The sequence below is a fragment of the Herpailurus yagouaroundi genome, unplaced genomic scaffold (genome assembly GCF_014898765.1).
Source record: "Herpailurus yagouaroundi ecotype Mexico unplaced genomic scaffold, PumYag 220, whole genome shotgun sequence".
NCBI classification, from domain to species: Eukaryota; Metazoa; Chordata; class Mammalia; order Carnivora; family Felidae; genus Herpailurus; species Herpailurus yagouaroundi.
Window position 1 is genome coordinate 6395695 of NW_024412451.1, and position 26499 is coordinate 6422193.

At 50.5% G+C, this 26499-nt stretch overlaps 1 protein-coding gene and 2 long non-coding RNA genes across 3 annotated transcripts; 2 read left to right on the plus strand and 1 right to left on the minus strand.

Annotated features, from left to right (window-relative positions):
* Positions 1-8480: 8480 nt before the first annotated feature.
* LOC121019024 (uncharacterized) lies at positions 8481-11325 on the plus strand. The gene is made up of 2 exons (XR_005785389.1): positions 8481-8593; positions 10620-11325. It is a non-coding gene; the product is annotated as an uncharacterized LOC121019024 (long non-coding RNA).
* Positions 11326-14250: 2925 nt separating this feature from the next.
* Positions 14251-18360, minus strand: KLK4 (kallikrein related peptidase 4). Its single transcript, XM_040458132.1, has 6 exons — positions 18080-18360; positions 17413-17484; positions 16184-16346; positions 15521-15771; positions 15298-15434; positions 14251-14686 (listed from the first exon to the last, which is right to left on the minus strand). Exons 1-6 carry the CDS (start codon positions 18165-18167, stop codon positions 14534-14536), a joined length of 864 nt encoding a protein of 287 aa, XP_040314066.1. The 5' UTR covers positions 18168-18360; the 3' UTR covers positions 14251-14533.
* Positions 15551-25717, plus strand: LOC121019026 (uncharacterized). The gene is made up of 3 exons (XR_005785391.1): positions 15551-15664; positions 19149-19291; positions 24716-25717. It is a non-coding gene; the product is annotated as an uncharacterized LOC121019026 (long non-coding RNA).
* Positions 25718-26499: the final 782 nt, after the last annotated feature.

Below are 26499 nucleotides of genomic sequence, written 5' to 3' on the forward strand. Positions count from 1 at the left end.
AAAAAAATTTTTTTTTTCAACGTTTATTTATTTTTGGGACAGAGAGAGACAGAGCATGAACAGGGGAGGGGCAGAGAGAGGGAGACATAGAATCGGAAACAGGCTCCAGGCTCCGAGCCATCAGCCCAGAGCCTGACGCGGGGCTCGAACTCATGGACCGCGAGATCGTGACCTGGCTGAAGCCGGACGCTTAACCGACTGCGCCACCCAGGCGCCCCACCACATTTTAAAGAAACTTGCAAAAATGTAAAAACATTGTTATCTTCTCAATAGTTTTTTGGTCTCAGAAAATAGAGTTATTTTTCATTAAGATACATTATTTATATTGACATATATTTGTTATTGTGTTATTTTTTAATTTTTATTAAAAAAATTTTTCATGTTTATTTTTGAGACAGAGAGAGACAGAGCATGAATGCGGGGAGGGGCAGAGAGAGAGGGAGACACAGAATCCGAAGCAGGCTCCGGGCTCTGAGCTGTCAGCACAGAGCCCGACGCGGGGCTCCAACTCACCGACCGTGAGATCATGACCTGAGCGGAAGTCAGACGCTTAACCGACTGAGCCACGCAGGCGCCCCTGTTATTGTTTTAAAATGAATCAATGAAGGGCATTTGGGTGGCTCAGTCGGTTAAGCGTCTGACCTGGTTCGGCGGACCGAGCCCTGCGTCGGGCTCTGTGCTGACAGCTCAGAGCCCGGAGCCTGCTTCGGATTCAGTGTCTCCCTCTCTCTCTGCCCCTCCCCCACTCATGCTCTGTCTCTCAAAAATAAATAAACATTGAAAAAATTTTTCTAAATGAATAAATATTTTAAAGATGTCTCCATTTTAATTCCTAGTATGATAAATATTGGTACATACAATCCACATAAACAAAAATTTTAAGTGTGTTAAGGTGTTCTAAGATGAACATGTTTGCAAACCTCACCTGAAGCCTAGCGTGTGAGAGTTCTAGACCCAAAGCTTGGATTCTGGAGTCCAGAATCTGGGATTTGGAGTTAAGCTGTGAGGCTTGGCTTCAGTGCTGTGGGGCTGGATTCTGGAACACAGATCTGACATGCTGGGTCTGCCATCCCAAGGCAGAATTGTGAGGCCTGGAGTCACAGATCTGAGTCTGTAATCATGGGGTCTGGAATCTAAAGTCTGGAATTCTGAGCTTGGGACGTGGAAGACTAAAAAGTCACGCTTGGATTCTTCTCTCCCTCTCCCTCTGCCCTTCCTTCTCATGTGCACATGCTCCCTCTCTCAAAATAAACAAACATTAAAATAAAATAAAAAAAAATACAGAAATAAAAGAGCAAACAACTATAATAGAATTCTTTTTAATCATAAAAATAGTAAAACAAATGTATCCAATAAATGGGAAAACATACATAAGGTCGCTACATGAAACACAAAATTTGAATGGATTACAATCATTAAAGATATTTAAATAAGAATCTGAAAAATGTTGTGACGAAACTCTCAAGCAACAGATAATTCTTGCTTATACAAATTCTTCTAGAAAGAAGGAGAAAGGCAGGAAGCTGCAATTTATTTTTGAAGTTCGATTTATTTTTTGAAGTCTGGATAATGATAGAATATGACAACTATAGACTGGTTTCAATTTGCATATGGATGAGAAAAAAAATTAAATATAAGCTAACCAAATCCAACCGTGTGTCTTAAAATGATACATCCTGGGGCGCGTGGGTGGCTCAGTTGGTTAAGTGCCCAACTTCTGCTCAGGTCATGATCTCGAGGTTTGTGGGTTCGAGCCCCACATCGAGCTCTCTGCTCCCAGCACAGAGCCTGCTTAGGATCCTCTGACCCCCTTCTCTCTGTCCCTCCCCTGCTAGTTCTGTCTCTTTCTCTCTCTCTCTCTCAAAATGAATGAATAAGCTTAAAAAAATAAATAAAAACCAAAAGGATACATTCTGATCAAGTAGAGCTTGAACTTGCGAACCGTGAGATCATGACCTGAGCTGCAATCATGAGCTGAAATCAGGAGTCTGATGCTTAACCGACTAGCCACGCAGGCGCCCTGTTTCTGCCTTTTAAAATTAATGTTCTTGTGTCTTTGTCTTTATTATTTGCCTTTCATTAATCTTTTTAAGAGAGCTAATATTTGGTTGAGAGAATTATCTCAACATTTTTGCTGTTCCCCGTATCCTCCTTGATTTCCACCCCTCTTTCGATTATTTGCTAACCTATTGGTTCTTTGGGTTTTTTCTATGCTGTCTTATGAACACTCAGCTCATTTCTTTTTTTTTTTTTAATTTTTTTAAATGTTTATTTATTTTTGAGACAGAGAGAGACAGAGCATGAATGCGGGGAGGGGCAGAGAGAGAGGGAGACACAGAATCCGAAGCAGGCTCCAGGCTCTGAGCTGTCAGCACAGAGCCCGACGCGGGGCTCGAACTCACGGACTGTGAGATCATGACCCGAGCCGAAGTCGGACGCTTAACCGACTGAGCCACCCAGGCGCCCCTCAGCTCATTTCTTTTAAGACTTCCTTCTAATTGTTACTTCCACTGTTTCCCACAAATTTTTACCTATTTTATTGTCATTCGTTTCTAGGAATTTCAAAATTCCTTTTCTGATTTATGTTTAACTGAATAGTTAATAAATAATATGCTTACCCATTTCCAGAATGTGAGCTTTTTTTTTTTTTTTTTTTTTTTAACCTAATATAAGGGATTGTCAGCAAACCTGCCTGACCTTTGCCCTGGAGAGAGATATTCTTTTTATCATCCTGGACCACAAACAGACTTGCTCTGGAGGAACATATTTGCTATTCTGACAGCAAACAAATCTGTTGTAAGGGAGACCTTATCTTCATTATCTAGGACAATAAGACAACCTGCTCTCAAGGAGATACTATCTCACAAGCCTGCCTCTATCCAAACATCCTTGAAAAGACAGTCCAGAAAAAAAAAAAAAAGTGTGAATACCTTTGCCAAGAAGATGTGCAAACACCTGAAAGGCCCTGAAAGGCCCACAGAGAATTGTCTGTCAACACTGGTCAGCCTCAGGACAACCACATCATTCCATTGTTAAACACTATCTACCACTCGCTGGTTCCCCCTGCCTAACCTGGTTCTCTCATCTCCCATCTAGTTCCTGAACATGTCAGAGATTGGTCTGGCCATATGCAAACACAGACACTTGAACTGAGATGCTTTCCCTACACTGTGCTTTTTGCAGCACACTGTCAAATTGGGGATGAGGGCAAGGCTCAGGATCCTGAGGTGGTGTGGTTAGAGATCAAAAATCTTGGGTTTGAGTGGGGAAGGAACCCAGACTCCTGGGTTCTTTTTGTTTTGTTTTGTTTTAATGTGTGTGTATTTTTTTTTTTTTTTTTGAGACAGAGAGAGACAGAACATGAGCAGGGGAGGGACAGAGAGAGAGAGAGACATAGAATCCGAAGCAGGCTCCAAGCTCCGAGCTGTCAGCACAGAGCCAGACGCGGGGCTCGAACTCACAGACTGTGAGATCATGACCTGAGCCGAAGTCGGATGCTCAACCAACTGAGCTACCCAGGCACCCCTCTTTTTTTTTTTAATTTTTATATTTATTTATTTTTGAGAGAGCGATAGAGTGTGAGTGGGAAGAGCAGAGAGAGAGGGAGACACAGAATCGGAAGCAGGCTCCAGGCTCTGAGCTGTCAGCCCGACGCGGGGCTCAAACCCATGAACTGTGAGATCATGACCGCAACCAAAGTCGGACGCTCAACCAACTGAGCTACCCAGGCACCCCCAGATTCCTGGGTTCTGATGGAGGATGAGGCTGGAGGTCAAGGTCCTGGGTGAAGAGGAGTGTGGGTTCCCTAATCTTAGGTCCCCGAGGGATGAGTGAGGAGACTGGGAAGGGCCCATCCCCTGAGGTTCTCATGTGGGAATGGCCTAGGGGGTCTCAGAATCCTGTATCCTGAGGAAGGAAAGGCTGGAACTTGGCAGTTGAGCTCCAGGTGTGTGTGGCTTAAGACTTGTTGGTCCCAGGAGGCTGGAACAATTGGCTCCAGGGTCAGGAGGAAAGGTAATGGGATATCCAGATTCCCAAAGGGTCAAGGGAATAAGAGTTGCCCATTCTTTGATCTTCCCATCTACTCCTCATTCCACTTGCAAACACCCACCCCCCTGCATGAGCAGACCCATGAGGGTCCACTTGGGTGAGTACAATCTGTGTGTGCGAGGTGTCCCAGCACAACTGTGGTCGGTATCCCACATCCTCCAGCAAATCCATTACAAGGGAGGGCGTAGCCACCGCCAAAATGTCATGCTGCTACCACTAGCCTGTGCACTTCTCCAGTCATGTGCCCAGCACTGTGCACTACTCACATCCACCCCTTTGTGTGCATGGGACCTTAGGGAGCTGAGGGTTGCCACGTGCTTTAGATTTGGGCCTTTCAGGATGTCTCAAGGACTTCTGGACAGAGTGGGCAAGGGCCTGATCTTATGAGTTTGCTCCAAGTCTATGTCCTCCCCGGTGAGTCTCCCAAATATGCTACATTGTGCCAACATCAGCATTATCTCAGCCACATCTTGTGCCTATCCAGGGCACCTGATGGACACCACAGTGTGTGCATGTGTGGAAGGTGGAGGCACGGATTCTTGTGAAGTCAGAGCAGAGTGGATCATGGTGGGGAGGGGAAGAGGAATATGGGAGGTTTTAAGAGTTGGAATGCAATTGGGTTTGCCTGCACTGGGCAGAGAAAATGCTAGCTGTAGGTTTGGAGATAGAATATGACAATCACTTAGAACAGAGGGTGGGGCTGGAGTTGAGTTAGACACGGGGATAAGATTGTGCTTGGGTTGGGTTTGGGATTGACGGAGTCGGGGTAGTTTAGGAATAGCATGAGTTGGACTCTGCGATCGGAAGTGGGTTTGGTTTGCGGATAGATGGAAAATACGTGCACACTGAATTGGGAATGTAGATAGGTTTGGTTTGGGATATGAAAAGCATGGAGCTAGGTATGGGGTTGTGTTGACTGTGACAATGGATAAGGGTTGGGTTTGGTTTTAAATGAGTGCAGATGTGGGGGTTGGCTTGGGTTAGGTTTAGTTGGGTTGGAGATGTCAGGCGCAGTTGGATTGGATAGTGTTAGGTTTGGGCTGGGGTTGGGTACGCTGTGACTGGATCAGATGGTGTTAAATTGGATTGGGCTGAGTTGGGTTAGTTTAAGTTCGGTTGAGTTGAGTTGAGTTGAGTTGAGTTGAGTTAGGCTGAGGGTTGTGTTGAGTTAGGTTGAACTGGGTCAGGCTAAGTTTGTTTGGGTTTTGGTTAGGTCAGGCTTTGACTGGGGTTGTGAACAGGGATTAGGATGGTTTAGAGGTCTTTGGATCCAGTGGGTTCTCATGCAAGCTGAGGCAAACTTCCCTTCACAGGAGAGTCTCAGGGAATCCTTGATTCTCTTCACAGGAGAGTCTCAGGGAATCTCTGTGTGGGAGAGGTCAGTCCACTGGCTTAGTATACATCTTAACTTAGACCTCATGGTCTTAAATTGTGTTTATTTCGGTTCAGTTATTTGAGCTCATTATACTGGAGTTTCTCTAGTTTCTCACCTAGGAAAGGGGGAAGATTTTATAAAATTCTTTTTATTTATTTATTTATATAAAAAAAGTTTTTTAATGTTTATTTATTTATTTTTTTTTGAGAGAGATTGACAGAGTGTGAGCAGGGGAGGGGCAGAGAGAGCAAGGAAGACAAGAATCTGAAGCAGGCTCCAGGCTCCGAACTGTCAGCACAGAGCCTGATGCGGGGCTCGAACCCACGAACCGTGAGATCATGACCTGAGCTGAAGTTGGGTGCTCAACCAACTGAGCCACCCAGGCGCCCCATAAAATTCTTTTTTTTTAATGCTTATTTATTTGAGAGAGAGAGAGAGAGAGAGAGAGAGAGAGAGAGGTTGAGAATCCCAAGCAGGCTTCATCTTGTCAGAGGAGAGCCCAAAGGGGGCTTGATCTCATGAATCATGTGATCATGACCTGAGCTTAAATTAAGAGTCTGACACTTAACCAGCTGAGCCACCCAGGTGGCTCATTTTTATCAAATTCTTGAGACACATTTAGAGGTAGACTTATGTTAACTGCTGTGGTTACTGAATATTTGAAATAACCTATTTCTTGGAAATAAATGGAATCTTATAGGGTTAATAGTGGATGCTGCAAGGGTCTCATTCCTGATTCACTTCTGAAACTCAAAAAATAATTTCCAATGCCACTTAATCTTGAATTGTCTGAGTCTGGTTCGTGAGATCTAAATAGCTTCATTGGGGAGGGGGAATTGGATTTTGTGTGAGGATGTTCTTGATTTGGAAAGGGCACATCAACAGGAATCATTCCTGGAGCGTTGAGTGCATACATCTGGAGAATGAGGACTGGGCGGGGGGGGGGGGGTCACTGTAATCTCACATTATTTGAAGGACATTGGGTTTTGAAATGCTAAAGAGCTAAATGAAATAGTTTTGGTGGACTCCTGGACTGTCATGGGTTAGGAGGTGCTAGGCATGTGGATCTCTGGGACTACAACAGGATTTTATTATGGGAGGAACAAGAGATTTGGGGAACTAGATTCTGGGTGTAAGAGTGCCAGAATTAGGGAGTTCTGAATGCCAGAGCTTTGGTGTCAGGAACTTGAGAAGTTAAAGTGCTGACAGTTTGGCTCATAGTTGTGCAGGGATTTGGGAGTCTCCTTGCCCAGTGGTGCTGGCATTTCAGAACACAACACACTAGGTCTTGGGGTGCGAGGGACTTACTTGGAGTTTAGGCATTTGAAGCGTTGTATTGAGAATCAGCGATTATCCTACCCTCTTTTCCTGTTTATGCTGGGCCTCTCCTCTTGGGCTCTGTCCCCTATATCAAGGTTCATGAGCTATAGGAGCTCTCCCCCGTCTGCCCTCATTCCCTGGGAATGCATGAGTGCATCCAGGGTGATCTACTGGTGACAGACAACTTCCACAGCTCTGGGATTGGGAGGAGTTTGTTCAGCCTCTGGCAGCAAAGGCATGGTCTTGGCCAGCATCTGGGTACCAGGGGGGCAGAAGGGGAGCCTTCAGTGGACGAAGGCTTTAAAAGCCTCCTCAGGGAGGCTCCTCAGCTGCAAGCTCACCACCTGCCTGCCTCTGGACACTTCTGTCACCATGCGGTTCCTGGTTCTGTGCCTTGCCCTGTCCGTAGTTGAGATTGGTGAGACAGAGGGGTGGGGGATGCAGAAAGGGGAGTGCGCTGGGGCTTTCATGCTGCTCTCACCTCCCCAATAAGCCCTTTCCCTCCCATCCAGCACCCCAGCCTATGCCACTCCAGTCCACCCCAGACTAGGTTACCAGTCTCTCTTATATGTCTCCTAGCCCCTCCTCGTTGTCATGTTCCCCAGCAGAGGACTGTGTGTCTCTCCATGTCTCTGTCCATCTCTGGGTCCCTCTGCCATATCCCTGTCACTGTATGTCTCACCCTCCACCTCTGTCTCTGGGTCTCTGCCTCACTCCCTCTCCATCACTGCCGAGCACCGCCCGCCCCCCCCCCCCCCAGGATGGGACTGAGGGAGACCCTGGAGAAAAGGAAGTGATTGTCATGACATGTCTCTGTGTGAGGGGGTCTTCTCACGTTGCTCAGTCTCTCCCTCCAGGACAGTGATCCACTCTAGGGGGACACAGGGAAGGGCTGGTTTCAGCCTGAGCGTAGTGTGAGCCCTGGAGGAAGGAGGAGGTGGGGGAGGAGGAGGAAGAGGAAGGGGAAGGAGTGGGAGGAGGGGAGAGGGAGGGAGGGGGATGCTGACTTTGGGCTTGGGACCAGGCCACCTTCTTCTGGGGACCCCACCCCACAGCCCCAGCTGCACCTGAGCAGGTCCCAGGCCCCTCCCCCGCCCTTCCCGTCCTCCCTCCCTGTTCTCTCTCTTGCTGCCTCCCCACCCCCACCGCCTGTATTCCTCACTGTCTTCCTTTGCTTCTTTGTCTTTCTGTCACTTGGCCTGCTGCTCCTTCTCCTTCCCTGTCTGGTCCTTCACTCCTGCTTCTTCCCTGGGACCCTTTCTCAGGGTTGCTGCCTTTTCTCTTCCTCTCCTGTCTCCTTTGTGCTCCTCCTGGCTCACTGTTCTCCCCTCTGCCTCGTGCCCGCTTCTGTTTCAAGCTCTCTCTTTTTCACTGCTTCTCTTTGTCTCTGGATCTGCCCTTCATGCTGTTACAACCGTCTGTTTCCTCAAGGCCTCTATTTCTCCATGACTCTAAATCCTTCCTGCACGGCCTCTCTCCGTGTTTACTCCTCTCTCTCCGGGACCCCCCCCCCCCAGGGCCCCGGGCCCCATCTCCTCCCCCTCCTCTCTCCTCACTCCCTGGGACCCTCTCTCTCCCCCAGCTATTACCAGCTCTGGCTGTTTGAGAGGGAAGGCACAGCCCAATTATTCGACTGAGTTACAAGCTTCCCCCACCCTGGATTCAACCTGAGTCTCCTGGAGAACCACACCCGCCTTCCGGGAGAGCACTACAGCCGTGACCTCACGCTGCTCCGCCTGGCAGAGCCCGTCCAGAAAAGAGAAACTGTGAGGATCCTGAGCCTGCCCGTCCAGGAACCCAAATTGCAGAGCATCTGCTACAGTTTTGGCTGGGGCAGCATCCAACCTGGTAAGCACACTCCAGGGCCAGACTGTGCAGCCTGGAGCCCAGACACTTGGGTGTAAGGAAGAGGGGGCTGGGGACCCGGACTCCACGGTCTGAGGTAGGAGGGGCTGAGGAGCCACCAGGAGTCTGGCCACAGCCCTTTTCCCCCCGGGTCCTAGTCACATACATAGGCGATGTCCAGTGTGTGGACCTCAGGCTGCTGCCCAGTGATGAATGTGCCAAGGCCCACTCCCAGAACGTGACAGATCACATGTTATGCGCCAGACCCTGAGAGGGCAACAGTGACAAGTGTCTGGTGAGCCAGCCTGTGCCCTTGGGGCCATGCGTGGCTTGGAGGGGGGGGGGTACCAGATTCAGAACTGGGGTGGGAGGGTTCACCTGGCATCTGTCCCACTGCGCAGCCCAGCTGTAGCCCCGCCCCCTAGGGCCTCCGCGCCTGCCCTACCCTATCCCACGCCCCATCCGGCACTACCCGCACCTCCGTCCACACCACAGTCCACCCCCTTCTCCGTGCAGCACGTATCAGCTCAGCATCCATCACGTGCCCAACACCAACCTAGCCCCTGAGAAGCCCGCAGTGGCCAGACAGAGAACAGCGCCCCTCCTGGGGCCCCACTGTGCCAGGGGGCACAGGCAGAAACAGTGAACCTGACCCAGAAGGGATAGTGCATGTCAGGAGTGACCCAGTGGCGCTGGGGGAGACAGCAGGTGTGAGGGGGGAGGAGAAGGAGTGCAGAAGGGGAGACAGGGAGGAAACACCTGCAGCAGGTGAGGGTGAGCCGTGCGGCGCGGAACGTGGGGGAAGAGGAGGCCGGGAAGGCGGGCCTGGTGTGTGTGAGGGTGTCAGCGGGGCCAGTGTGGATGGAGCCCAGGGAGCAAGGGGAGGGGGGAAGGTGACGCCAGAGGGAAGAAAGGGGCCTCACCTGGCACCACGGGGAGGACGCGGCCGTTCCTCTGAGGGACCCAGGGGCCGTGGGCGATGCTGAGCAGAAGCAGGACAGGGCCTCACCTCACGGGTCCCTCGGGCATCTGTGCGGGGGGTCAGACCACAGGGCTGAGGAGAGGCGGAGTGAGGACTGGGCTAGCGGGGGCGCAGGCAGGGAGGGAGAAGGGGTCCACTCCTGATACCTCTAAAGGGAGCCCTCAGGGTGTGCTGAGCGAGTGCGAGTGAGGAGAGGGGCAGATGGGACTCAGGATGATCTGAGCTCTGGCCCCAGTCTCTCAGCTGAGCAGCTCCAAGGACACATCTACACTCACGACGTCCCCCCCTCACAACACGCAGGTGGGAGCCCAGCCTCTCACCTCCTCAAGCCCCACTTGAGCCCAGCATTTCCCACCAAGAGCCCTGCTCTTCCTCTTCCACCCCCTGGGTCTGTGAGCCCCCCAGTCTCTGGGGCACACCCCTAACTTCCCCTCCCCCAACCCATCCCTCCCCAAGCCTGGTCCCTCCTGCCTCCCGGCTCTCACTGACTGTCCCCTTCTCTGTTCCTACGCCCCAGCCCAGATCAGGCCTTTTAGCACCTCCAGACTTCTTCACCCGCCTCTGTCCCTCATTCCCCCCCCCTCTATTCCATCCCCGTCCTGCCCCAGTGGGTCATTCTCATCTCAGAACTGACCATGCTCCTCCCATGGCTCCCCAGTGCCCTGTGGAGGTGCATCCTGTCAAAAAAAGCTGTTTCGGAGAAGTGACATCAGAGATGAGTCCTGAATGTAGAAGGTCCTGTAGATGGAATCCGCTCCTCTTCCCCACTGACCTGTCAGCTGGGACTATTCTCCTGGACCCTGCCTCCTGCACAGAAATTGGACCCTAAAGTCCCATCCCCATTGACCAGGACTTGAGCCACTGTCACCTTTGTTGGAATCCCTCTGGCCCTCTGGCAATGGACTCTGGAGAGAACTGTGTCCTCTCCTGGGGCTGGGGAGTCGCTGTCTCGAGCTCTGTGAGCCCAGGTGTTAGAGCTGGGGCTCTAACAGGCAGAACCCTGCCGCCACCGCTGACCTTTGTCATTCTCTCCCCCTTGTGCTGCAGGGGGACTCAGGGACCCTACTGATCTGTGATGGTATGCTTCAAGGAATCACGTCCTGGGGCCACATCCCATGTCGCTGCCCCACTACGCCTGCTGTCTACACCAAAGTGATGCCCTACGTGCAGTGGAGAAAGAGACCGTATTGGCCAACAGTTGAATGCTCCTGCCTTCCCCCTCCCCTTACTCAAATCAAATACACATGAAAATCTGGCATCCTCTGGCTTTTCCAGATGTGGAGGACCCACCCAGCCTGTGTCCCGAAGGGGAAGGGTGTGGGAAACAGAACACTACAATGACCAGAGGCGCATATTCATTCAGGCTCCAAGATCTGAGAGAACTCGAGATGGAGATTGTAAGGTTAAAAACGACCTGAGAGGACCTGAGTGAATCAGCCCTTGGGAAACGTGGTCTGTTCTTTAGTACGCACATAAGGATGTTTTGCTCAAAGGAAGCCAGCTGTATATGGCACAGTGCGTTCACTCCCGTCTTTGTCTTTGCTTCTGTCGTAAAGATTCTTATCAGAACGTACGTATCTGCTCTCCTACGCAAGATACGTACAATAGCTGAATCAGATGTACATTGTGGACATGCTTTGCTAAGTTTCTGTTAATCATTGCTGATCTGTTTTTCCTGAGAACGTATATAAGAAGATGTACAACAAACCTTGGGGCCTCCGGCTGTTGGCTCGGGGTCCCCTGTGCCTCGCTACACCGTCATCTCTTTTTCTCAGTTCCTTCGCCGCCCCAGGTCCACGGCCCTTTGAGGTCGACAGAAGGGGAAGACCAGTGGTTTTCCAATGGGGGAAATTCCCACCCACTCTGGCCCCTAACCTCCAGGGGACATTAGGCAATGTCTGGAGACATCAGGTTCGGCAGAGACACCCTTAAGGCAGGGGTGGCCGTGTTCTTTGTGGGACATGTGCTAGACCATCCCCATGAGGCCCCGAGCAGAGTAGGAAGTACAAAGCAGACGCATGGACACCAAGGATGGAGTTTAAAAACACAGCCATGAGTGAAAATGCGTGAACACACCATGAGTTATGGAGCATAACAGCTTTACATAAATTACAACGCGTGCTCACAAATACTCATTCTGCAGAGCACAGTCAAGTCACGATGTCCAGTGAAAACACTAGCAGGGGTGCCTCTCAGGAGTGGGGAGTGGGAGTGGATTATGGGGCCAAGAGGGAATCGTCGGTGGAGGGTGTGAGTCGGTGAAACGAATATGAACACAGTGGAGGGGCCGGTCACGGATGCTGAGTCAAAGGTCCGTGAACCAAGGAATACAGTTTCCTCAGCCCCGCTGCCCATGAGGCCCCAAAGAGAGGGGATCAAGAGGGAACTGAGGTAGAAGGAGTGCCAGCGCACAGCACTGGAGGCAGACCCCCTCAGACACCACTGGGGAGTTCACGTGCTGCAGGACGCTTGGGCTGTCGCCTAGGGACAGGACCCAGGCTCAGAGACACGGACTGGGGACAGAGCTGTTAGGGAGAGACCCCCCCGTCCCCCCACGGGCACATGGGCGGCGACAGTGACTGAAAAGCCCACGCTGGGACGTAAGTGCCAGCCAGACATCAGGTGGCTGCTGCTGACCGAATCCTGCCCTGTGGGTGCTGACTTCCGTCTGTGGTTGGTGAGCATGAGGTCTGGCTGGCGCACCAAGGCCGTGAGGACCCAGCCTGATGCTGTAGGCTGCTGTGGATGGGCACACCCCTCCCCCACACCCCCACCCGGCTCGGCAGGGCCCTGGCAGCCTCCCCCTCATCTGCGCTCCCACCCGAGATGGCCCATCTCAATTCCATCCACAAGCAATTCCGCGGCAACCCATCCCCAGTCGCAACCCCTCTCCCCCGCTGACATCTTTCCCCAGCTGAGGAAAAGTGTTCCCTCTTCTTCTCAGGGCCCACCCCAGAGATGAAGCCCCGCCCCCAGCCCGACGCGCACAGCCACTCTACACATTAACCAACACTCGGTACTGCGATTCTTTTTAATTTTAGCCATTCTGGTAGATATGTGTGTTTTGGGCGGATTGTGTATTCTTCAGATACTGGGTCCAATGTTCTATATGTAACAATTAAATAAAGTTTTTTTTTTTTTAATGTTTTTTTTTTTGAGAGGGGGGAGAGGGGCAGAGAGAAAGGGAGACACAGGATCCGAAGCAGACTCCAGGCTCTGAGCTGTCAGCACAGAGCCCTACTCAGGGCTTGAACTCACGAACCATGAGATCATGACTTGAGCTGAAGTCTGATGCTTAACTAACTGAGCCACTCAGGTACCCCTAAATAAAGTTTGTTAATCCTATTGTTCAGATCACCTGTGTCCTTATTCATTTTTATCTTGTTTGTTGTATTTGCTTCCTTCCTTCCTTCCTTCCTTCCTTCCTTCCTTCCTTCTTCCCTCCCTCCCCCCTCTCTCTTTCTTTCTTTCCTTCTTTCTTTCTAAGGCTCCATGTCCAATGTAGGGCTTGAACTCACAACCCTGAGATCAAGAGTCACATGCTCTACCAACTGAGCCAGCCAGCCTCCATTCTATTATTTTCTAAGAGCCATCTTTATTTTTTTATTTTTACTTTTTTTAGAGAGAGAGCAAGAGAGAGAGCGAGCATGTGATCAGGGGAGAGGGGCAGAGGGAGAGACAGAGAGAGACAGAGAGAGAGAATCTTTTTTTTTTATTAAAAAAAATTTTTTTTTTAACATTTATTTTTGAGACAGAGAGAGACAGAGTATGAACGGGGGAGGGGCAGAGAGAGAGGGAGACACAGAATCGGAAGCAGGCTCCAGGCTCTGAGCCATCAGCCCAGAGCCTGACACGGGGCTGGAAATCACGGACCGCGAGATCGTGACCTGAGCTGAAGTCGGACGCTCAACCGACTGAGCCACCCAGGTGCCCCAAGAGAGAGACAGAGAGAGAGAATCTTAAGCAGGCTTCACACTTAGTGTAGGCCCCAGCATGGGGCTTGATGCAAGCCTTGGGATCCTGACCCAAGCTGCAACCAAGAGTCGGATGCTCAACTGATTGAGCCACTCAGGCACCCCCGAGAAACATCTTTAAGTCCTTTTTGATGAGTGGGGATGGGTTTTTTTTTTTCACTTTTAGTTATTTTACTCCTTACTCTATATATTTTGAGGAATATCTCCAGATGAATAGATTCCCAAATAATATACTTATGAATATATTCTTGAATAGAAATTCTTAGTAGTATGTTCTTATTAATATAATTTATCAGGAAAGAGTATGATAACAATTCCTTGGGCCCTCAGTCTCCCCCCTCCCATCTCTGCCCTCAGTCTCCATATCTCTCCATGATTCTTCTCACCATCCCCTAGTTACAGCAGCAGGGTTCTGAGGCAGATACAAATGAAAACTTCTTAAAATGCACTTAGGAAGATAAAACCAAAAGTAAGTCAACCATAGGTAAATAAACTAAGCAAGGAAAAAACCTCATTAATTTGCCATTTGCTGACTTGACTTTTTTGAAATTGGGTAACATCCACAGAATCAGATTCTCTTAACCTCTCAAACATTATCTCCTTCTTTGGGAATCCAATGGCCCTCCAATAGCCCAAGGAGGAAAAGCTATTTGCTAGAATCCTTTGAATTGGAATGAAAGCGAGGAAGACAGTCCAAACAGAGCCTGTGTTTCTCTTAGACTTTATTTTTGGGCTTAAGAGAAGGGACAAAAGTGAAACACCAACTTTCTCTGCCGCTGGTAAGGCTGGGTCAACATTGTGCCACTAGGGGGCACTGAGTACAGGAAAAGATTCTTGGTGGGATTGGATTCCTGGGGCTAAGGGAGAAGGGGGTTGGGAACCTAGACTCCTGGGCCTGAGGGAGGAAGGCACTGGGAACCCAAATTCCTGAATCCCTTCTGCAGCCTATATTTAGGGGTTGAGTTTCTTGGGTCCAAGTTCTAGAAGTTAATTGTCCTGAATGGTTTTCTGTATCCAGTCAGTGAACTTGCAGAGGTTGGTGTAGACGCTTGGCACATAGGGTTGGCCACACTGGACTTGTCCAAAAGACACGAGGCCCTGAAGGGACCCGTTGCAGACCAGGGGGCCCCCAGAGTCACCCTGTTGTTGGAGAGAGAGGGAGAATCCAAAACACGGAGAGGTGGAGACGGATTGAAGTCAGAAGGGAACCAGTGACACCAAGAGACTAAGATAGGGAAATAAAAGATAACCGCACACACCTCAGAGGTCCCTTCCAGAGCCCTGACCTTAGGGAATTCTGGTCCCCTAGGTCCCAACAGCCGCTCGATTCTCCTGGGTTTGTCGTTATTCGGTTTGTTTTTTAATCTCCCCCTATGGCTTGTTTTTCTGTCTCTGACTCCCAGAGTCTCTGGGAGACTCTGTGCATCTCTTTGCATATTCTGTTTTTTTTTTTTCAAATCCCCTATTTCTCTTTGCATTTCATCTCTATGAGTCTATCTCTCTCTTTCTCCCTGAGGGATTTCTGTGTGTGTGTGTGTGTGTGTGTGTGTGTGTGTGTGTTTGCCTCCACTATCTCTGTCTCTATTTCTCATTCTCTCTTTGTTTATTTTTACTCTCATGTTTATTTCTGTGTCTCCATTCATCTCCCCGTGTCTGTTTCTCCCCTGTACCCCTGTGTGTCTCTGCCTCCCTCCCTGCTCCATCCCCCCCACCCGTCCCCTCCCCTCCTTCCCCTGTCCCCCATCTCTCACCCTGCAGGAGTCCTTCCGGTCCTGTCCTCCACCGGCACAGAACATGCTGGGGTGAAACACGGAGGCATAGAACGCGCTGCAGATCTCCTCGGGCACCACCGAGATGTTCACGCACTGGAGCACTTGGGGCTGCCTGCCTGCCACGCAGAGCCCGGGGTCAGCCCCTCTGGCCGGGAGGAGAACCCCTCAGAGAGGGCGGACACACGCACACTCGTGAGCTCACCATTCATCAGCTGACCCCAGCCAGAAACGAGGCAAGAATCCCCAGCGGTCGGGCACTGGGAGGCGATGCTGATGTTCTGGATGGCGTCCGACCTGGGCACCGACTCTTTCAACTTGATGAGCATGAGGTCGTTGGCGATAAAAGGTTTGTTGTATTCTGGGTGCTGTATGGAGAAGTTGGCCTCCATCATCAGGCTGTCTGGTTCTTGGCTGGCCTCAAGACTGTGCAGTCCCAGACCGATGGTGTAGGACCTGAGGGCCATGGGGGACGGATTAGTTTTGTGGCAACACCGTTATCTCCACAACCCCATCTCCGCGCCCCCCCCCCCCTATCCCAACCCCATCCTCCTCGCTAAGCGCGGCGCCTGGAGCTACCCATCTGTGATCTCAAATCCTCGCCCACACACCCAATTTATCCAGCGACAAGAATTTGTCTTAACTCACTGGTGACTCAGCAGCTGAGCTGGGATTTCGCTCTTGGGCTGCCTGAGTCCAAAGCCAACAGCCCCCACTTCCCTTGCAGAGTCTTGCTTTACAGAGGTTTCCGCTCTCAGCACCGAGGCTGAGCTAAAGTTACTTCCAGGCACCCCTGCCCCCCACCGCCGCCACTCCATCCACCCTGCCCCAGGCCCTTGCCTCCGCCCCCACCCAGGCTGGCACTCACTTCTGGAAACAATGTGCGGCTGACAGCACCCATTGCGGATGCACCAGGACGCCCCCGCAGAAAAATTCGTCTTCCGTGAACAGCGCCGCCTGCCAGGGCTGCGAGTGCGGGATGCAGTCCTCGCCGTTTATGATGTGGTTGCCGCCACCCGAGGCCTGGGATCCTGAGGGCGGATCAGGGATGGGGGCGGGCTCCGGGTGGAAACCGGGCTCCTGGGCACGTGGCCACGGGCTAGGGGCGTGGTCATGGCTTCAAGGGTCTCGTCAGGACTGGGGATGGTCTCAGGGTGGAAACAGGGCTCCTAAGCGCACGGATCGATGCGGGGGCGTGGGCCCGGCTGGCGGGCAGGCTCAAAAGGCAGGACTAGAGCTCTTGGGGGCGGGGGTCTCAGTGCAGGGGGGGCGTGGCCAGTGCCGCGGGGCGGGGCTGAGGGCGGGACCAGGACTTCATGGGTGGAGTCAGGGATCCCAGGGGCGGTGTGAGGAGTGCGGAGGCCGGCTCAGGAGGTGGGACTAGACCTCCCGGGGGCGGGGTCCTGGTGCAGGGATTTTCTGGGCCAGATCAGGCTTCCAGGGGTGGGATACGACTCCGGAAGCGGAGATCAGAGTAAAGGAGAAGGGTCTGTCTTCCAGGGGAGTTTCAGCTTTGAGCCAGTCACACCCATCTCCAAGACCCACCTGCCGTCTCCTCTGTCTCTCCCTCCCCCCGGTCCCCGCTCCCCCACAAGTGCCACACCAGCCTCGTGCAGTACCCGGGGCCACAGTCCCCTAGCGTAAGCAGAGCCCCTCATATGTGGCGCAGAGACAAGGATGACACAGTCAGACGCTCAAGGGAAGCAGTGTCGCTCTTGGTGGCCCTCAGAGTCACTCCCTCCCCGGCTCAGCCTCCTCCACAGTCGCACCAGCGACAAGCCGGCTCACACAGAAACCCCGGGGCGACGTGGGCCCCTGGGAGTCCGTGGATCAGAGACCCAGGAAGTAGGCACAGGTTTCCGGCAATGGGCGACTCTCCCAGAAGCACGACCTCCCTGTCAGCGGCACCCTGGGCTTCCCGTGTCCTCACAGCGTCATCCACCGTTGTCACTCCACAGCATATTCCGAGGCCCAGACCGTCTGACCTTCACCCGGTAACACAGTGACTCTCACGGGTTTGACCACACAGCCCATCACACTGTGTCACACACAGAGGCGTGCAAACCACACACACACCCACAACACACACTCAGATACCTGTGACACCAAGGACGAGGTACCCCAGGAACCAGCCCCAGGGGTTTCCTGCTGTGGTCATCACTCCAGCACCTGGGCACGGGGGTCAGTCTCTGGTGAGTCTGGGGACGCACAGCCCAAATCTCTCCATCTTTCTCTGTCTCCCTCTCTTACTGTCCCCTTAAGGATATTACTGGTCAGACAAGGACCTGTGTATGCCACCCCTGCCCTCCAACACCCGCATCGTGGTTTGGAGATCCCAGCCCAGAGCCCCAGAACCCAGAGAGATTTAGAGAGGGAGAGAGAAAGAGGGAGAAGAGAAAGGCGGAAAGAGAGAGAATTAGGTGGAGAGGAAGGGACGGAGGAAGTGTCCCTCTGTCTCTAAACTGGAAGAGTAGGAGCATGGAGACGTGGCCCGCGGATCGGACTTGGGGACAGAGACAGAGCACTTGCGAGAGATAATCAGAGACAGACTGAGAGCCAGAGTCACGGACAGAGATATTCAGAGACACAGAGCAGAGTCAGAGAGAGTGATGAAGAGACATTCCTAACTAGAGAGCGCGAGAGACCTTTTTGGAGAGACCTAGAGACCCAGGGTCTGGGGGCTGAGGTTCACAGTGACGCGGCACTGTAGGCAGCCTGCGCCCTTAGGGGCGGTGGGCGGGGCGGGCACCGCGGGGACGCTCACCTCGCTGCCTCTGGGCGCCGGGATCCTGCGCTGGGCTGTGCTCCCGCCTGCTGCCTCCTGAAGGGGCCCCCATGGGACTTATAAGCATCCCCGGCTGGGCTGGCCTGCCCCCTGGGGACACGTTCCTGGGGTCAGGTGCTGCAAGTTTCCATCTCAGAGCTCTCCGGGCTGCCCTGGTGTCAGGCTAAGGTCAGGGGGCCCGAGGGGCTGGGAGCAGCGACCCAGAGGGGACTCAGAGCCTCACTTCTTTCTTGGTTCTGTCTCTCATTCCCTCGTATTCGTATTCTCTCCTGTTCTCTCTCATTTGCTCTGTCTCATGTTCTCTTATTTTCTCTCTCTCTCTCTCTCTCTCTCTCTCTCTCTCTCTCTCTGCCCCCTGCTGTGCTTCCCCAGCAAACCCTTCTGGGTTCAAATCCAGACTGCATCATGGTTTACCTTTGAAACCCTGGGGTGACTGAATCCCTCTAAGCCTCCATTTTTCTCATCTGTAAAACAGGGGCACTGTTATTCCTCGCTCCCCAGATACCTCCAAAGACATAGCGCGGGGAAAGTGGCTTGGCATCGTGTCAGGCATATCGTAGGTGCCCAGTAAGTGGGAGTAAGACGAAGCCCTCGCTCGGTAAAAAGCAACTGCACCCCTGCCATGCTCTGAGCTCCTGCTGTCCCAACTTGAGACGCAGGACGGAGCAAGCAAATTCTGGTGCTCACGGGGCTCACATCCTAGTGGGGGAGACAAGCAGAAAAAGTGCAAGGCAATATATGGCAGTCGTGTGTGTGCAAAGAACACAGGTGACCGTCGAGTGACGGGGGCGGGGGCGGGGGACCTTCTGTGGACAAGATGATGGTTGGGGAGACAGAAGAAGGGACATTTAGGTTGACAGCCGCCATGCCATGTGAACCTTGCAGGAAAGAGAGAGAACTCGGGGTATGCGAGGCAGAGCAGGGAGAAGGAATGGGGCAGATGATGCAGGGGTGTAAATGCTGGGGAAGAAATTTGGGTTTATTTTAAGGGCAATGGGTTTTAAGCACAGGGGTAGAAGGGAGTGACACGATCTTATTTACTTTTTAGACACATCCTGCGTGGAGAAGAATGACCGTAGGGTGAGAAGGGAGCAGACACCGACACGAAGGCGGAAGGTGACAGCAGCCCAGGTGGGCGATGCTGTGGTCCAGGGAGAAGAGGAATGAATGGGCGCAGGGCTCATCCCGGAGGTGGAGTCAACATGCTGACCGACAGGTGGGAAATGGGCAGGGAGGGGAAAGGAGGCGCCAACGGTGTCTCCGAGGCTTGGTCTGACCACTTGTGGTGCCATTTGTGGAAGCGGGCAAGGAGGTGTGGGGGGCAAGGGCTGAGCCGGGGGTGCCTGTCGGGAGCCAAGCGGTTGGATGCATGGGCAGGCAGAGGTCAGCGCTGATGAGAAGCAGTGGGGAGTCATAGCGGAGAAGTGGTGTTTAGAGCCATGGGGTTGTGTGAGATCACCTAAGGAGCAGGTGTGGACAGCACTGATGAGGGGTTGGGCAACAGATGATGGTGGTGATGAAGCATGAATGTCTGCGCTTCTCTCTGTCTCTCTGACCCTGTCGCTCGCTTTTTCTTGGTGCCTGTCTGCTCCTCTAGCTCTGTCTCCAGTTATCTGCTTGTGTTCAGTCTCCTGGTGGCACAGAGGCTTACTGGGCACAGAGAGAATTGTAGCCTGCTCCACCCTGGAGAGCCACAGGAAACGTATCCTGACCACACGCACAACGGCAGGATGGCTGTGGGCTATAGGGACCACCACGGGGGGCATGTCCCAGCCCCTCTGCAGCAACAGGGTTTGAGAGGGACCTCAGCAAATACCAGAGGAGCAGAAGTTAAGATGGAACCCCGCACACCAAAGGCCTGGACACCCCCCCCCCCCCCCAATTTTCTAGCACCAACCAAGTTGAGTTTTCTGTCGCTACCTTGCAGGGGAGGACAGGAGACCCCAGAAGTGACTGAGACATTTCCTGCCTGGTGGATTTCGGTCTGCCTGGGTTTTAGATCCGCTTCACTCAACACGGCAGCCACCAGCCACAGGTGGCTATTGAGCACTTGAAACGTGGCAAGTGTGGTAGAGCAACGAGCTTTGAACTGTTATTCAATTTTAACTAGTGTATTTATTTTTGTTAATGTTTATCTCTTTTTGAGAGAGAGACAGAGACAGAGTGTGAGTGGGGGAGGGGCAGAGTGAGAGGGAGACCCAGAATCCGAAGCAGGCTCCAGGCTCTGAGTGGTCAGCACAGAGCCCGACGCGGGGCTCAGACCCACAAACGGTGAGATCATGACCTGAGCCAAAGGCAGACGCTTAACCAACTGAGCCACCCAGACGCCCCCAAATTTTAACTAATTTAAGTGTAAGCCTTGAATCCTGATTCAGTTTTTGAAAAGGTCTTAAGCACATCTGGAACCATCTGGCTACAAGAATCTACTGTTTCAAATCTAAGTTTTATAGGCTCTGTGTAGACATCAATTATTTCTAAATTTTTTTTTTAATTTATTTTTGAGACAGAGAGAGACAGAGCATGAGCGGGGAGGGGTAGAGAGAGAAGGAGACACAGAATCCGAAACAGGCTCCAGGCTCTGAGGTGTCAGCACAGAGCCCGACGCGGGGCTTCAGCTCACAAACTGTGAGACCATGACCTGAGCTGAAGTTGGACACTTAACCGACTGAGCCACCCAGGCGCCCCGACATCAATTATTTCTGATGAAAACTTAGTATTTGGATGGGGATGCTGTTGCAGGTGTATTCAGTGGATTTTGAAGACTTGGTATAAAAGATTGTAAACTATCTTATTAATTTTGTATTGATTACATGTTGGAATGATCATAATTTGGATACGTTGGGTTAAGATAAAAATATTACTAGGGCGCCTGAGTGGCTCATTCAGTTGAGCATCTGACTCTTGATTTCTGCTCAGGTCATGATCCCAGGGTCATGTATTCAAGCCTCGCATCAGGCTTTGCACTGAGCATAGAGTCTGCTTAAGATTCTCTCCGTTCCCCGCACCCCCCCCCCCGCTCGCACTCTCTCTCTCTCTAAATTAAAAAAATATATATTACTAAAATTAAACTTTTGCTTGCTTTTTCCCCCCCTTTTAGAATGTGACTACTAGAAAATTTTAAATTTTTTTTTCAACGTTTATTTATTTATTTTTGGGACAGAGAGAGACAGAGCATGAATGGGGGAGGGGCAGAGAGAGAGGGAGACACAGAATCAGAAACAGGCTCCAGGTTCCGAGCCATCAGCCCAGAGCCCGATGCAGGGCTCGAACTCACGGACCGCGAGATCGTGACCTGGCCGAAGTTGGACGCTCAACCGACTGCGCCACCCAGGCGCCCCTAGAAAATTTTAAATTACATATTTGGTTCATGTTCTATTTTGATTGGACAGGGCTGATTTGGAGAACATAGGAACCAAATCAAATAGATCAAAGCTTAAGTGGTAGTAAGTGATCTTTTTTTAGTTTTTATTATTTTTTTTTAAATTTTTTTTCAACGTTTATTTATTTTTGGGACAGAGAGAGACGAGCATGAACGGGGGAGGGGCAGAGAGAGAGGGAGACACAGAATCGGAAGCAGGCTCCAGGCTCTGAGCTGTCAGTACAGAGCCCAATGTGGGGCTCGAACTCATGAGTTGTGAGATCAGATCATGACCAGAGCTGAAATTGGACGCTCCACCGACTCAACCACCCAGGCACCCTGGAATTAAATGATCTTAAGTGGAAACTGCCACAGCACTTTTTAAACTGGTTGTGGAGGTAGGGGAGGGGACGCAGTGACATTTTCCCCCCCCTGTTTTTCTTGGTCCCCAGAAGAGTCACTGATCTCTAATAAAAAGTTCTAGAAACAGCAGATCCTTGGCTGGGCTGATCTACAATGGCCCTCGGCTGTAAAAGAAAACTAACGTGCAAACTTGGTCTAAAAGACTTGTGATCACACTCAGAGTAGAAGCTAGACTTTTCACCGTGACGCAAAGGCCCACACATGCTCTGTCCCCCTTTGTTCTTACTTTGACTTTATTTTCCTCCCTCTCCCCCTTGCCCATTCCAGCCACACCTGCCTCCTCGCTGCTTTTTAGATGTGTAAATCATGTCCCCACCTCAGGACCTTTGCACTGGCTGCTGGCTGCTGCTTCTACCCAGAATGCTCTTTGTCCACATATCTACCTGTCTCTGCCCTTATTCAGGTTTCTTCTTAAATATCCCCTCCCCAGAGGATCCTTCCCTGACGGCCCCGTGTCTCGAGTGGCCCCATTTCTTTATCCTTATTAACAGTATATACGCCCTGATTATCAGTATAAAACTTACCTATATATAAACCTATGTCAATTTCTTATTGCTGCTGTAAGAAAACACCCCAAATTTACGGGCTTAAAACAACACCGATTTATTCTCTTACAGTTCAGAAGGCCAGAAGTCCAAAGGCAGTCTCACTGGACTGGTTCCTTCTGGAGGCTCTAAGGGTGACTCCATTTCCTTGTCTTCTCAGCTTCTGGAGGCACCTGCATTCCTTAGCCCGTCTTGCCTCTTGCCTCTCTCTTGTAAGAACCTTTGTGGTTTCATTGTGCCCAGCAGCATAACCCGGGGTAACCGCCCCATCTCGAGATCTTTAATCAGACCCGCAAAGTCCCCAAGTAAGATCGCATATTCACAGGACACCCTTGTGATGGGGATTATTTTATCTGCCGCAAAATCACATGATGCGTTAATGTTTCACCTGTTCATGGTGTCTGTCTCCTCCACTGGAACACAAGCTCCTCCATGAGGATAAAACATCCCTGCCAAGGTCACCATTGTATCCCCAGGGCCAAGAACAATGCCTGGCGCGTGGTAGGTTGTTAGTAAAGATTCGCTGAGTGAACAAATGCCCTCGAGGAGGGAAGAATTAACGCCCTTACCAACAAATTGATTTACAGTCACAGAAACAATTTCCCAGCTGATTGCACACTGATGAAGAGACAGCCTCTCAAGGTTCAAATCTCAGGTCTGCCATTCACTAGGTCAGTGACCGTGGGCAAGTTACCAAGCCTCTCTGTGCCTCTGTTTCTCATCTGTGAAATGGGAATAAATATATTACTTGTCTCATGGAATATTGAGAATATTCACTTAGTTAATACCTGTGAAGCAGTTGGTGCGGAGTCTGGTGCACATGGGAAGTACTTTGTAAGAATTCACTTTTGTTATTAATATTAATATTACTTTGCAAACACCTGAAACAGTGTTTCACGAGATGTGACGCTAACCTAACGTGAAACTCAGATTTCAATTCTTTTGACTCAATAGCCAGAAGTGGGATTCCTGATCATACAGTAATTCTACTTTTAATTTTTTGAGAAACCCCCACACTGTTTTCCACAGTGGTAGCACCATTTTGTACACCCGCCAACAGTGAACAAGGATTCCAATATCTCCATAGCCTCACCAATGCTCCTTACTTAACTCTGTTGTCGTTGTTGGGTTTTTTGCTGTTGTGGGTTTTAATTTTTTTTTTTAATTTTTATTAAATTTTTTTAAACATTTATTTATTTTTTGAGAGACAGAGAGAGACAGAGCATGAACAGGGGAGGGGCAGAGAGAGAAGGAGACACAGAATCCAAAACAGGCTCCAGGCTCTGAGCTGTCGGCACAGAGCCCGACACGGGGCTCGAACTCATAAATCGGGAGATCGTGACCTGAGCCAAACTCGGACACTTAACTGACTGAGCCATCCAGGCGCCCCTTGGATTTTTTTTTTTTAATTGCCATCCTAACAGGTGCAAGGTGATACTTCCTTGTGGTTTCGATCTCCGTTTCCCTGGTGATGAGTGGCATCATTGTTTCATATGCCTGGTGGTCATTTCTGTGTCATCTTTGGAGAAATGTCTGTTCGAGTCCTTCACTCATTTTTAAATCCAGTTATCTGGTTTTATAGGTTTTTTTGTTTGTTTGTTTGTTTTGCTATTGAATTGAAGGAGTTCCTTATATAGTTTGGATATTAACCCCTTGTTGGTTATATGGTCTGCAAGTATTTTCTCGAACTCCATAGGCCACCTGTCACTGATGATGGTTCCCTTTGCTGAACAGACACTTTTTAGTTGATGTGATTCCATTTGTCTATTTTTGGCTTGTGTTGCCTGTGATTTTGGTGTCGTATTCAAGAAATCATTGCCAAGACAACCCCCCTATTTTCTTCCAGGAGTTGGACAGTGTTGGGTCTTCTGTTTATATCTCTAATCCATTTTCAAAAAATTAAAAAAAAATGTTTATTGACTTTTGGGAGGTGGGGGAGAAGGGCAGAGAGAGAGAGAGGGAGACACAGAAACCAAAGCAGGCTCCAGGCTCCGAGCAGTAAGCACAGAGCCCAACGTGGGGCTCGAACTCACAAGCAGTGAGATCATGACCTGAGCCGAAGTTGGACACTTAAGTGACTGAGCCTCCCAGGCGCCCTCTTTAATCCATTTTGAGTTGATTTTTGTGTAGGGTGTAAGACCGGGATCCAGTCTCATTTTTTTTGCATGTGGATATCCAGTTTTCCCCACGCCATTCTGTATTCTTGGCACCCTTGTCTAAGATCAGTTGACCACATACGTGTGGGTTTATTCCAGGCTTTCTATTCTGGGCATTTTTTTTTTTTTTCAGTTGGCCGCCAACATTGACAGATCAGGAAATTTCAAGCTTCTCTTGAAAAGTCAATATCGTGTCTGCATTCCCACGGTCATGATCCACCAGCAGCAGGTTCTGAGTGGCCACTGTCCTGGGGACAGCTTGCCCGTTTTCTGGCCCACACCCGGCGGTTTCCTTCATTTTCGTTACCTGCCTGGCCCCAGGAAGCAGCAGAGTCCGTGACCCCAGTGGAGGAAAAAAGTGGACACAAATACAGAAAGACTCAGGCACAAAGAGACAAGAGATAAAGTAAACCAGAAAAAAACAAAAACAAAAACAACAATAATCGTCATACACTGTCACAGAGCACCTACATATAAACTTACATATAGGCTATACAAACAGTACTTATTTTGTTCCAGGCACTTCTCCAGGTTCTTCACAAACGTTAACTGGCTCAATCTCCTCAATATCCTATGAAATCGGATCTATTATCCCCCCTCCCCCCACTGTACAGATGAAAAATGAGGCACGGAGAAGCTAAGAGCTGTTTACCTGTCGACCAAGTTGCTAACGTGGTAGAACTGAGATCTGAACCCTCATCCCCACATCACCCACCCTGTGTGAGCCTAACCACTAGGCAACACTGCCCCCTTGTGGATTTGGAGGCACACAGGGAAAGAATAAGAGGTTGAAGGGGTGAGGCACAAAGGAAGGATTCCCAAGTTCTCCTGGGTGGGGGACTGTGGGTCTCAGCACCCAGTTCTGGTGCTAGATGGGGACAGAGGTGCAAGCAAACTCCTTGCAGACAGGGGGAGGGAGCCACCTGAACCTTGCCCTTGGCGAGCTCAAGTCCTGATCTTGATTGATCTTGGGTCTCTCAGGTTCTACAGGGAAAGGCAGGGAGTGTGGCCTGTGGAGTCAGACCCGCTCCAGTGAGACCCTGGGCAAGAGACTAAGTATTTCTTTTTTTTTTTTTTTTAAATTTTTTTTTAACGTTTATTTATTTTTGAGACAGAGAGAGACAGAGCAAGAACAGGGGAGGGTCAGAGAGAGAGGGAGACACAGAATCCGAAACAGGCTCCAGGCTCTGAGCCATCAGCCCAGAGCCCGATGCAGGGCTCGAACTCACGGACCGCGAGATCGTGACCTGAGCTGAAGTCGACGCTTAACCGACTGAGCTACCCAGGCGCCCCAAGACTAAGTATTTTCTACCTCAGAGCTCAGCCACTGTTATTTCCAAGTATTGCTACCAATGTAATGATTTAATAAGTTGGGGAAATTACCATCATGTCTGTTTATTCGTGAGTCGTGGTGACCCTGGTTGTCTTCCAGAACTATCTCCTCTGTGCACCCAGATACCCACCTAAGATCATGATAATAATAACAATAGTAATAATATAATAAATAGCTCACATGCCTCGAGCAATTATAGTCAGTTTTACTTGTGTCGTTGTAATTAATCTAGTGGGATAAAGTCACGAACCTGTCTTTTTAACAAAACTACAGGGACACCTGGGTGGCTCAGTCAGTTAAGTGTTCAACTCTTGATCTCCGTTTAGGTTATGATCTCATGGTTTCGTGGGTTCGATCCCCATGTAGGGCTGTGCCCTGACAGCACAGAGCCTGCTTGGGATTCTCTCTCCCCGTCTCTCTCTGCCCCTCCCACACTCTCACTCTCTCTCTCTCTCTCTCTCAAAATAAGAAATAAAACTTAAAAATTAAAAAAAAGAAAACAACAGATAAAGAAATATGACTTTCCCATTACAAGAAGAAATAATTTTTTTTTTCAGTAAAATCCTCTCTGACTAGGTTTGTGA